The following is a 12,978-nucleotide window of genomic DNA, read 5'->3' as shown; positions in this document are numbered from 1 at the left end:
TTTTGTTTCGTTGGCGTTGCTAAACCCCATGAGAACCATCATTTGGAACGGTGATTGTCTACAACGTATTTACCGGCTAGATACTCGTCGTTCAGGAAAACAAATAGCTTACGACAGCTTCTGGGCACTGAAAATATTTCTTTGTTAAAATTCAAGCCATGCTGTAATACCGCATCATGCATCTCTAGGCGCCCTTGCCTGCATATCTACGCATGCCCAAATTCTCCCAGCTACGGACTCAAGTGCTGGCTCCCCTCCGCTACGTATTATCGCTCCGAATATTCCTGCTTGGGAGTTCATTAGCCAAGTCTCGTCAGGGGCTTGCTCGAAACTGCGAGTCAAATGCTCTGTCGATGGCAAAAGTGTCGCGGGAGTCGGTAGACTTCCGTCGTGAATTTGCGGAGACGAACCCCAGTCCTTATCACATACGTAGCGATGCCACCCCTGTTTGAAAATGCCTTACGCGGTGGAGCTGCATCCAGTACAGATTACCTTCGCCCCTCTCAGCCTTGGAGTAAGGTTCTCGCTTAACCTCGATTTTTGGGCTGAGAGTGAACTTGTCAACCCGCTCAAGTGGTACCACACAATGGAAGGACGCACGAGCCCTCGGGGCAATAGACCGTCCGCTGAGTGTTTACAATACAGCACAGACGAGTGCGCCGATGGGATGAACTGATCAAGACGCCCCGTATATTAAGACTACCAAACTCAATATCGCAGCAGTTGCGAATTGTACCTTTCAAAGTTATAGGCGAGATATTCAGTATGAACGACCAGAAACAAGCACATACCACTACAGAGGCACAGTCTCAGGTGTCGGTCTCGGCTCCTAGTCAAAGGTCCCACAGCATGGAACAGAAGAGTCTCCAGCCCGGCGATACTGTGGGCAGGGACAACGACTCGTTGCAGTTCGACGAGACAGGCACACTTTACCCTCCGCTCTGGAAGACAATGCTGATCATATCCGGCTTGTTCATGGGCGTGTTCCTCGTGGCCCTGGATCAGACCATCATTGGCACCGCTATCCCCAAGATCACGGACGAGTTCAAAACAATTCAGGTAAATAGCGCAAATTAGAGCTCGCTCCATTCCCCAGCCCCAACACTCTCCACTCTTCTGGAACAACGGCTGAACTATGACCCTGTTGTAGGATGTGGGCTGGTATGGCAGCGCCTATTTCCTCACGAGCACTGGTAAGTGAGACCACTCCTACAGATGGCGCTGCAAAATAATATTTTACACTTCTCTAACGTGTCTGGCATCATCCCAGCGCTGCAACCATCGTACGGGCGCATCTACAAAAGCTTCGATGTGGGTCGAATATCTTACGTACTCCGTGTGCTGCGCCGCGGGACACGGCTCCGTCTCGGGGTCCTACTGACTCGGATGAACCCGCATAGGCGAAGTGGGGGTTCTTGGCCGCCATCTTCCTCTTCGAGCTGGGATCCCTGATCTGCGCAGCTGCTCCCACGAGCGCCGTCTTGGTGGGCGGCCGGTAAGCTAATCTGGCCATTTCGCCTCCATCTCCGTGCCGCTCGTACGTCCGCTGACAAGGGGAAATGAAGAGCCGTGGCAGGTCTTGGCGTTGCCGGCATATTCTCCGGCTGTACGGTTATTATGTCCTTCATCGGTGAGTGGTCAGCCATGACTTACGTTTAGTCTTGGCCCTAAGGCTGACCGAGAGGATGGAACAGTTCCCCTGGACAAGCGCCCGCTCGCGTTCGGCTTGTTTGGAGCAGTCTGGGGAATAGCGTTTGTGGTGGGACCACTCCTAGGAGGTGCATTTACTGACCATGTAACATGGCGTTGGTGTTTCTACATCAAGTAGGTCCGCTTGTCGCGCTAGGCAACCCCATGTTTCTGTGTCAGTCTGACCCCGTTGTTCCTCTTAGCCTCCCCATTGGAGCCATATCGGCTGTCGTCGTATTGCTGGTCCTCAACCCTCCCCCTCGACCCAAGTCGGAGACCGATAAGCCCGTTCTAGTCCGAATCAGAGAGCTCGATCTTGTCGGCGCGCTTCTTTTGACAGCAGCTGTGACTTGCCTGTTGCTGGTTCTCCAGTGGGGCGGCAAAGAGTACCCCTGGAACGATGGACGTATTATCGGTCTCCTTGTCGGATTCGGTATCCTTACCATCGTATTCATGGGGACGCAAATTTGGCTCGGCGAGAAGGCCACCCTACCACCCCGCATAATCAGCCAAAGGACAGTCGCCTCTGCTTGCGCGTTCGTCGTCCTATTCGGTGGCTCCGCATATCTCTTCATGTACTACCTACCCATTTTCTTCCAGAGCATACGGGGCTCCTCTGCCATTCAGTCCGGCATAGAGCTGTTGCCCATGTTGTTGGGTCTCGTGGTCTCATCCTTTGCTGTGGGTGCACTGGTCACTATGTTGGGCTACTACACGCCCTTTTTAATCGGCAGTACTGCTATCTTTGCCGTTGGTGCGGGTCTTATTACGACTTACTCTGCGGAGATCTCAAACCCAAAGTGGATCGGTTATCAGATTCTAGCCGGTGCTGGTCTTGGTGCCGGATTTCAGGTACCGCAGGCCGCAGTTCAGACTGTGCTCGCTCAGGAAGACATCCCCGTGGGCTCCTCGGCCCTCATTTTCTTTCAGAACCTAGGTGGCTCGATCTTTATCTCGGTCGGCCAGTCTGTCTTTCAGAATAGTCTTTCGACGGCGCTAAAACAACTTGCCCCTACAGTAAATCAGGCGGTTGTTTTCTCCGCAGGAGCCACGGGACTCGAGAAAGCGCTAGAGGACGTCGGACAGGGCAGTGCCTACCAGGCAGTTTTGGATGCTTACACCCGTGGCCTCCAGGATACCTTCCGAGTCAGTCTGGGGCTCGGATTAGGGGCCCTGCTCGCCACGCTGTTTGTGGAGTGGAAGAATGTTAAGCAGGGAAATGGCAGCGGTAATAAGGGGAATGACAGCCATCCCATGCTGGCAGTCTAGCGTATTAAGGCAGACAAACCTCTTAAAGCCGAGCTTCTCGTACGATAGATAGGCTCAGAGCTCGGACTTCCCATACGTGACCGTGCCTAATTGTGTACAAGGGTACAGGGCAGATTTAGCTCAGAATTTCCATTTGAAAAGTTGAAGGTCTCGATATAGCTACACGGCGAAGTAAATACTTGAGCCAAAATTTAGCACATCACAACGAAGTTATGCATGTGTGATTGGAAAGGCAGGAATCTCCTTGGGACCTCCACCTAGGCCATGTGTCCTCTCCTGCGGAACGGCTTTGCTCGTCCTTGTCACCGACCGACTTCCGAATTCCCGGCTCTCGTCTCCCGCCAAGTTGTCGGAATTATAGCACTGTTGTCGTGTAAGCGGGTAGACCCGAATAAAGTTCGGCGCTTAAATAGCAAAGCGGAGCCGCAGAGCCTCCCCCTGACCTTACTCGCCTCTGGTGCGCGGGTTTGTTGCGGGGATAAAGTGTGCCACCTCAGTCTTGCTTGGGTTCTTTCAAGGAAACCAACATATGTCCGAGTCAAGTGGCCAAGGCAGTGGGCCACAATTGCATTTGGGGGCAAGCGAGCTTGGAAGAACCTCGATATGTTTCGTCTCCCCTACGGTAGAGTCTCGTGGTTTTCTTTCCCATTCTTGCCAGGCGGGTATCAATAGCTCGTGAACAAATCGTCGCGACCATGTCGAACACACAAACACTGGCTTTGCCAGATGGTCGCACGCTCTGCTACAGCATCTACGGAAGCACTAAGGCCAGCCCAGGACCTGACGAGCCACCCACGGCCTTCTATTTCCACAGCTTCCCCGGGTCGCACCACGAAGGCCTCGCAACTCATGAACCAGCGTCAAGCCAGGGTCTACGTATCATCGCCGTCAGCCGGCCGGGGTACGGTGGGTCGACCAACGACCCGGCCCGGAGTATTCTCTCGTTCTCGCACGATGTCCTCGCCCTGGCCGACCACCTGCATATTCAGCGCTTCGCTGTCATGGGCATCTCTGGCGGCGGGCCATACGTGTTGGGTTGCGTACACTCAATCCCACCCTCTCGCCTTGCGGGCGCCGTGGTCATCTCGGGCATGTACCCCGCCAGCCTTGGTATGGGTGGCATGATGCTCTCGAACAGGGTCCTCTTCAACCTGGCCCCATGGGCGCCGTGGCTCGTCTCGTATATGTTCGACGCAAGCATGGGTAAGATCGCGCGAGATACTGCGCAGCCTGGTCGTTTCCGGGATACGTTGGCCCAGGGCTTCAAGAGCTTGCCCGATGCGGACCGGGAGACGGCCGAGGCTGACGACGGCAAGGTCCTCGACCTCCTCGCCACGAGCATACGGGAGGCTTTCATAGATGGACCTGAGGGCTCTACGTGCGAGGCGATACTGTTCGGCAGTCCATGGGGATTTGATCTTGGGGCGCTGCCAGTGAGAAAGGGTGAGCTGGCGATATATCATGGGGCCAAAGATGTCCATATTCCTGCCAGAATGGCGGTGGAGGCTGTGGGTACGATGCAAAATGTCGAGTTGACGCTTGAGCACGATGAAGCTCACATCAGTCTGTATTTCCGTAAGATGCACGAGATTATTGGAGAGGTAAAGCGGATGCTGGACGATGGTCCCAATTCTGCAGGTGGCAGTGATTGAGGCTGTGGATAGATCGCGTCGGAGTCAACCATCCACCACTGAATTTTCTGATTTTCATCTAAGTTTTCATATTTGATTTTCAATAGTAAAAACGAATACATTGCGACACACTATGCCATTGTCCGCATCCAGCCATGTGGTGGGCAAGGTAGACGTGCATGATTCGTTACGCGTTTTTCTACACGTAAACATGAATCGGGTAGATTACAGGGATGATGCACTTCTAGTATGTGACTCCCAATGGTGCAAAATTGGCTTTCGCTCAGGCTCTGTTGTCTCCCACACTGCGTACTGAAGTTTAGGGATATCTGCCTAAGACTTGGCTCAAGTATTTTGTGGTAAACCCATCGGCCCATGAATTTATATGCTCCAAAACACTCATTAAATACGACTTTAAAATCCTTAGACTACACAACTGTCCTATAATGACTAAGTACCTGCGCCAAGCACCAAAGAAAAGGGCGGGAGGTCTACGAACTCCTGGTATGAGGTGAGAACTGTGGTGTAATGGTAGTGCTATTATCAGAAGCTAATCCTTCAACCCAGAGTTTGATGAGACGTACCATATGATTGCAGGCTCAAGCAGATTCCAAGAAAAAGGCAAATCTAATTACGATTCCAATTTGCATAAGATCCGGTGGCTGACGATAACTGATCTTTCGTAACCGGTCCGTTCCTCGCTATGAATACGAGCAAATCCACTTCAACCCGAGCGTTCGTCCTCCCACGTGCGATATCGAGTGCTTGCATAGACACTGTCGAAGCGAGAGCGAGTAGACAATCCATACTGACCTTAGCCATCCGCTCATCCACAGCCCACGTGCAGGAACACCAAACTTTGATTTAGCGATATCAACCGGCGCTCGACAAGTGCTGGACCGGCAAATGGGTCCATAATAAGACTGGGGTGTTGATACATGCACAGTAGCGGGATCGATAGCAGGCCAGGGGCGAGACAACCGGTAAAATGTGGGCTTGGTGTGGGTTCGTGGGAACGAGGTGCTATCCATTTCCGCTCTTCGTGGACGAGTTGAAGGCACTTGTTCACAAATGCCTTACGATCGCACTCGTTCCCTGTCCCCGATGTGGGTAAGGCCCACTGTATTAAGCTACGCGTCGTTTCGCATACTCGCACAGCGGGCTCCGACCTTGACTGCCTATGGAGCGCTCTAAAGTGCTCGTGTCAGCCCGGTGGTGCCACCGGCAAATGCGGATGGGTGGTGCCACTGTGGCCCCCACAATTGGAGCGCCGTTGTTGTAGTGAGAGCTAGGTGCTAATCGTTGTTTGATGGCCTTTATTCTTGTAGGAAGCATTGCTGCAGTGTTCACTTGAAGATGCATGCTGCAACTCTGGCTAGCTTTGCTTGAACTGCGGTTGAGACGATCTATTGGTTGGAAAACGAGATCTTGAGTAAAGTGCCTGTGAATACCACCCGAGACACCGTAGATCCAGTGAATAGAGTTTCATAAAACAACTCTACCTCTATTCCAAGAATAATAAAGTTCTACGGTGCATATCGGGCTCCCGCATCAGGAGGCCAAACAGTTACAGTACTAAATGAACACAATGCTACTAGGGCTGTTAGTGATCATTCACAGAAGCAAACAGCGTATGCCAACTATTTGCCCACGAATACTTGATGGCCATTGACAGAGTGTCATCGAAATAGTTTTCACATGTCATACATACATCAAACAGAATCGTTTCACTTTACTTTGGCTGCAATTTTCTCACTTTCTGAAAATCTAGGGCCACATTATCATAATTTGCATACATTGAACCACAACAGCATTGAGTAGTACTTCATAAAGACCTCGACGTATCCCCAAATTCAATTACAATATCGCCTAGCTGGGAGCAGCGCGAAATAAAAGTCTTTCGAATGAGCCCCATCGCTCCTGCACATAAATGACGCATTCTTCATCGGCTGTCTGTCAGTCCGCATGTCGGAAGACATTGCTTCGAACCTAGAATCGTAGACGGAATGGACATTCCAGCCAAAGTCATCCGCTACCCTCCCTCGAAGAATGTCGTCCAAAAGACTTGATAGAATCTTATAACCTTCTCCGAAGTCCTGTTCGCACTTCATGTAGGTGAATCTGTTTTGATCCGTAGCACGAGTGATGGAGCGCACGGGAAACAGACCAGGACCGGTAACCATGACCTCAGAGAAGCTGGCGAGATCGTTGCATCCAATCTAATGGAGGCAAATAAGTCAACGATTGTTCAAATCATTCTGATACTAGAAAACTCACCGGTCGTCTCTCTACCTTCCAGCCGAGGGATTGGGCTAGCACTTCGCAGCTAGCGCTTGTGACACTCTTCGGGGCCCAAGTTCCATCTGGTATCACCAGGATGACTTCTCCCTCGTCCCCAACGGTCAAGCCTAAAAACGAAGACATATAGGGTCGATCACTCCCTGAAGAGTGCGTGCTGTCAATATGCGGGAGTAAAAAAGAGCTGATCTCTTCCAGAGGCTCAGCATAGTGACAACCAGTGGCGAGATTCACTCCAGGTTCCGCAAGGCGGTCAGAGTCATCCAAAACGAATGCGTCCAAAGGCTTGACTCTGTGACGTAAAGTAGCTGAATTTACGGATACACGGAACTTGGCTCTCGGATGCTCACAGCGTTCAGACTCAACAGCTTGGCCTAATCTGAAGGCTAATACGCGGATATCTGTGTGACCAGTAGTCAGCATACTCCAGCCAACGGACGTGTTGTTGTTGTACCACTTCATATCATACATCACTTCAATGATTCGAAGCACGGAGGGTTGGATTTGATGGCCTTGCTTGGATCTAAGAACGTGGTCCAGATAGCGCTCACCTAGAACGACGGATGAGTGATGTGGTGCGACATAGAATCCATTTGCATAGACTGCTGCCTTGACAGAAGCCACAAATATTGTTTCTGGCACAGCAGGAAGGAACTCGGCTTCGCAAGACCTAGCGAATTGAGCAGCGTGCTCAGAAGGTCTAAATAGAATGATGGTGTTTTGTGGTGTGAGACAAGCTGCGAATATTTCAGCATGTAATTACACATTTCCACGCTAATACCAGAGAAGCCCAATTACCTCGCATGGTTTCATGACATTGTTGCCTTGAAACTGGACCTCACCAGCATGTCTCAGCTCATGTATTCTTCAACACAGGCGATGAATGGTCTCCGGGGATTTACCATGTAGCGAGCCGTCAGATATGCCCTTCAGATTCGAGTACGAGCCCTCGAAGCCCTGACTGGGTTTCCACGTGCTGGAAGCAACGTCATATTCAAATTCTAAGTGACCGGCCACTGTGGCCAAATGTTGACGTGTTAGGAAGATGCGACATGTATAACTTGTCGAATCCACATACCATGTGGTCTCATCGGCGACAGACATTCCCAGCCTGGACACATCATATTTTACGTTAGTTGTGTTCCGAGACGTTGCAGGAGGGACGGTGAACAGGATCACTTACCAGGGGAATTCAAGACTTTGGCAACCTGATGCATCTTGTCGATAGTAATCGTCAGTGTAGGTAGTCTATACGGCACCGCGTCCTCCAGAAAGCAGTGCTATTTTATGACTACGGCCTATACCATAGTCCTACTCATGATATTTGAAGTGCGTGGCACCACCCGTTGGGCGTGATACAGTGGCACCACGTCTTGGTACGCACGGCTTGCTGATCTCTAACCGAACAATACTTTCTCTATAGTGGCCATACCTTAACATTTCTTAAAAATGTTGGACGCCGAGGCACGATACAAATTCAATAGGTTCGACTTGAGAGCTTAAAACACAATGCAGCGGATTGTAACGCCGTCTGTAGAGAAGCCTCGTATCCAGACCTCTGTCGCTCATATGAATTTTAAAAGGACTAATGCCGGAATAACTATTTACAAACAGCAAGGGTATCCTGAAGCATCTCCGTCATTAAACAAGTGCGTCCGAGCATTACCATCGTCGGCGTAAAGCAAGCTGCTCCCCCTGTATCTCCCCGTCGTGTCTCTCATGTTAGCTACAGAACTCGAGAAGGCGCTCCCGGTGATGCCAAGGAAGAAGTGACTCTCCAACATGACACCCATATCCACCGCGCCCTGGAAGTCAAACGGCATCTCCTTGATCATCTTCAAAGTGGCAGGATAGTCTTTCGCAATATCATACTTGGAGGTAACAGTCCAGCCGCGCTGTGCCGCCGCCCTTGAAAACTTCTCAATCTGGCCCTCGTCCCCGCAAGCTAGGTACACCAGCGGTTTCTCCTGAGCTGCAGAGCCATATTGCGCCCATGCCTGGTCAAGCGCGTCGAGGTCGACTTGAAGCTGGTTCTCGAACGATGACCAGATGTTGTCGCGTTCGGTGCGGAAGTGCACGCCAAAGTATGGCCTGTCGATGTGCGAGAGGATCCTGTTTGTGAGCTTGCGTGGGGTCTCAGTGAAGCGTACAAGGTGCGCCAGATCATTCCACAGGGCGACTTCTCTGCCGGTGGGGTCATCCGTCAGACGGAAGAGGAGAAACTGAGAGGCTATCTGGAGGATTGTTGCGCCCTTCTCCGCTGTCGACCGGGAAAGCTCGCTCGTGTTCTCTTGCTCGACTTCGTCCTTAGAGCTCACACTGCTGAAGAAGCGTAGTTGAGCAAGTTCGCTGTCAAACCAAGATTTGAAAGGCCTTCCAACCCAGAAATACCCAGACAGCATCCGAAACCCTGGAGCAGACCCGATGTCCATCTTCCACTCGTTGAGAACCGGCAAGGATGGTGTGCCCACGTCTTTACTTTGTATGATATTCATCTGGGGACACGCTCTGGACATTGAGGCCAGCACGTGTTCATGGTCGAACCATTGGTCGTAATCCATATATGCGGATGCATTCAGGAGGTTGAACTTGAGCAAGTCGTCGCTATCGCGGAGGGGCATATTGGGCAGGATCAAGTGTACACCGGTATCGATCGCCATCTTAAAGCAGACTTTGACTTGGGAGATGATCGAAGTCATCCCCGCGTTGATGCCATCACATCTGAGATACGTGTTCTTGTTTTGTTCCTGCCATTGCGTTCGCTCGCACGCAGCTTTGACAGCAGAGAATTTGTAATCTCGGGGCTTCTCCACTGAGAAAACCTGCTCAAAATAGGTATGCACGTGTGATGATAGAGGAGATCCGGTGCCTCTGGACTTGAAATCGAAATATGAGCCAGATGCGTCCGACGTCTCGGGATCCAGGTATGCGCCAAGGTGGAAACCCCAGAGAAGACACAGCGCGATCACCAAGAACAAAGCTCCTCGCGACGGACTGAACATGTTGTTGAAACTAGGCAAAGAGACACGGTGCAGTCTGTCCCGATGCCTCAGCCAGAGAGCTCGGAACAATATTGATGGGTAGGACACGTAGAGTCATTAGTCGGCCCTCAAAGGGAGGGAGGGTGCCTGTTTAAAGTGTATCGCGCCTTGCAAGTCGACTCTGGCCGTTCGCCATTGACTCCGGCCCTAAGGCGATTAGACTCAGTGGAACAGGGGCGTTGTGTGCACCTTAGCTACAACTCTAATAGAGAGAGATGCCTTCGTTGTCTCAAAAGAAAAGTCTGTTATTGTCGTGCAATGGTGAGCCGGTGGCATGCCGGATGAGCTGGGAGACTAACAGGTGCATCGCGACACGGGATGAACCCAAACAGCCACAACTGAGGAGTGAAATTGGCGTGAAATTACCCTAACCAGGTCGTGTCGAGATAAGCAACCTGGCCGCATCCGTAGCTGCGATCTACGCGGCGACCAGCCCCCATTCAGTTGCCAAGACCTTGGGATTCTTGCGGGGTTGACGCCCACAACAGACAAGCCTGGAATAACTCACTGTGTCTACGTAAGCTCGAGGTAAGCTCAATCAGCAATGCTCTACCGCAGACCCATGCACGTGTCAAATCAGGTCCGAGGTCGATCTGGGGATGGCTCCACCAGCAGGAGCCCGATGTCACGTATGGATATATTGCCCAGGTGCCACAGGAGACAGGATCATTGGTATGGTGGTCAGGGTAGTTGTTGCAACCGAATACTGTAGACGAATTGAATGTCACAATCCAACTTCGCGTTGCCTCGCGTAGTTGATATCTCTTCCCCAAACCTGAGCATCAGTATATAACGTCGTATTAGTCTCAATTCCAGTTTAAAGTGGGCCATGCCTGGCAGGAGATCATCTATACTTGCAGATGGCCTTTTTGCCCCTGCGTGAACATGATTTCCGATAGTCTACTCTTAGTTGAGAAATTTAACCTCAAGCAACCTTTGCAAGTAGTAGCTCTGGCCAGTAGTTCCTCAAATCCAAGACACGGTGAGGACGGAAATCCATGTCGCATAGACGCTTACCCTCGCCAACTTCTCCTACCGCGTCAAGCGGAAATGACCAGAAGCCAACAGTTACAGGCTCCAGCGTGCGTGTTCCCTGTTGTTTTCCTTCTCCTGGTACTGGTCCATCATCGGCTGCGTCGGCCGTAACCTCCACGTCGTCTTTGCGCTCCTCGTTCCGGATACTCAAGGATTTCATGAGTCGAGGTAACCTGCTGATCCTCCAGGCGTCTGGACTATACACGGGCTTTTGCGCAACCATCAACCGGTACCTGACATGTCCAGGTTGGTGCTGTATCTCCCACGTCCGCAGCAGCCTTTTCCACCGCCAAATGAGCTCCCGCGGATCCACGCTGCCCATGTATAACTGCTGCAACTCGGTCTCCACACCATCCCTCGCATCAGGTCCAATGCTCTCAAATGCCGTCACTTCACCGTCGTACGGGATGATATTGCCAGGCCGGTCGGTGGCTTTCTTGCACCCGTGCTTATTGGCCTCGATGTAGACGAACCAAACCTCTTGCAGCTGAGAGAGGGTGTCGACGAGCGCTTTCCGTTGCCGGATGAGGAGCAGGTCCGACCGCTTCCGATATTGGAGGTCGTTGCCACAGAAGCCCATCAGGTCCCATGCTACCTTCAGTAGCCCCACGCCCTTAGGGTCGTACGCTTTCAAATCCCACAGAAAGTCGACCAATGACTCTTTTACAGGCGCTTCTGCTCGAATTTGAAGCACGTCGTGCTCGGGGTTGAGATACAGAGTCCTCTGCCAAGGGCCAGGCTCTTCAACTTGGCAGGGCATATGAATGCGATAGAAGTCTAGAGCAACCTGTCTGGCTTCCCTGTTGACACTGAAGAGCTCATGTCCTATACTGGCATCTTTCGCATAGAGCAGATAGCCGCTGCCGCTGACGGGGTTCCCTAGGTGATTCTTCTCTAGATATCGTATATAAGGAGGCTCTTCATCTTCGTCTCGATCATCTGGGATCGCGACGGTGAGTTGTATGAGTCGCTCACGCGGTGTCGCCTCCTCCCATATTTGCAGTCGCAGCTCCTTTGGTAAAAATGGGAAAAGCGGAAAGACGCCATCCTGAGCCGTGGCCTTGAAGGTTGAGTCTGATGCAGTGATGTTCAATTCAGAGTCCATTTCTGTGTTATGACCAGGCGATCTGTACAGTAATGACAGTAAAGCAGTACGCTATGATGATTGAGTTAGATTCGTAGATGGGAGCAAATATGTAGACTGGGGAGATGTCCATCCAGGGCATCGAAAGAGGGAGAGAGTGTCCGTCGCCCGCGCGCTCATCCATAGCGTCATGTGAGACGAACCCGTGCGGGGGAGGCGATCTAGCTGCATGCTTTTGCCGAGAACAACAAACGGACTTCTGCACGATGTTCCTCTTAATTGTTAATCGATAGTCTCGGATTGAGCGCGTCCCCAACTTTGGAGACAAATATGGGGCTAACCAATCCTGGCTCTGACTGACGATGCAGTTATCAAATTCGAAGAAATTGGCGCCTTCTTTTCATGACTTTCAGGTCAGGGTGTTTTAATTTCCTAGGTCTTTGACCCTAAGCCTCACTCTACTCTGCGACTGGAACCTCAGACCTGTTTTACTTTACCAGGCTGGCCATTTCTGAGCCAGCCTGCTCTGCGCCTGATGAACACGTTCCATCTCGGGGTCATCTGCAAACAATAACCCACGACCCTGTACTATCTCTTCATCCTCATTGTGCTTGGGAAAATAATCACCATCTATCTCACATTGTGTGTAATTATCTGGGACTTTCCCTTCGTAAAAATACGCCCTGACATGCCGGGCAACACAGACCGACGGCATTGCATCCGAGCAGTGCCCGTATGCCTTTGACTCAACGATTTGGGACCCTACAAATATGTCTCTCGCGGCCAGTGCTCCCCTGATGGGGCACACGGGGTCGTAGCTGGTCGCCAGGATGAGCAAGGGGTGAGCGGTCTCAACCCTCTCCTGCGGTACGAATTTGTGTGTGCGAGGAACAATCCACCTACATACAATCAATTTTAAGTCAGCGGAATT

The 12,978-nt window shown here is 51.5% G+C and overlaps 3 protein-coding genes across 3 annotated transcripts; 2 read left to right on the top strand and 1 right to left on the bottom strand.

Moving 5' to 3' along the window:
* Window positions 1–765: 765 nt before the first annotated feature.
* On the top strand, window positions 766–2,958 carry J7T55_002602 (mfs toxin efflux pump; the record flags this gene model as incomplete). Its single annotated transcript, XM_053137691.1, has 7 exons — window positions 766–1,059; window positions 1,151–1,193; window positions 1,271–1,311; window positions 1,401–1,495; window positions 1,566–1,630; window positions 1,695–1,752; window positions 1,893–2,958. The coding sequence occupies 7 exons, from the start codon at window positions 766–768 to the stop codon at window positions 2,956–2,958; spliced, it is 1,662 nt and encodes a 553-aa protein (XP_052998471.1).
* Window positions 2,959–3,653: 695 nt separating this feature from the next.
* Window positions 3,654–4,610, top strand: J7T55_002601 (lpha beta hydrolase; the record flags this gene model as incomplete). The annotated part of the gene is made up of 1 exon (XM_053137690.1): window positions 3,654–4,610. The coding sequence occupies one exon, from the start codon at window positions 3,654–3,656 to the stop codon at window positions 4,608–4,610; it is 957 nt and encodes a 318-aa protein (XP_052998470.1).
* A 1,832-nt stretch (window positions 4,611–6,442) lies between these two features.
* Window positions 6,443–12,068, bottom strand: J7T55_002600 (uncharacterized protein; the record flags this gene model as incomplete). The annotated part of the gene is made up of 9 exons (XM_053137689.1): window positions 6,443–6,808; window positions 6,867–6,997; window positions 7,238–7,546; window positions 7,790–7,903; window positions 7,966–7,998; window positions 8,554–9,899; window positions 10,295–10,346; window positions 10,437–10,634; window positions 10,946–12,068. 9 exons carry the CDS (start codon window positions 12,066–12,068, stop codon window positions 6,443–6,445), a joined length of 3,672 nt encoding a protein of 1,223 aa, XP_052998469.1.
* Between the last annotated feature and the right edge of the window lie 910 nt (window positions 12,069–12,978).

Source organism: Diaporthe amygdali (assembly GCF_026229845.1).
Source record: "Diaporthe amygdali strain CAA958 chromosome Unknown NODE_3_length_2959817_cov_65_330692, whole genome shotgun sequence".
NCBI lineage: Eukaryota > Fungi > Ascomycota > Sordariomycetes > Diaporthales > Diaporthaceae > Diaporthe > Diaporthe amygdali.
Note: the sequence above shows the minus strand (reverse complement) of the source record. Positions and strands in the feature narration are given on the sequence as shown.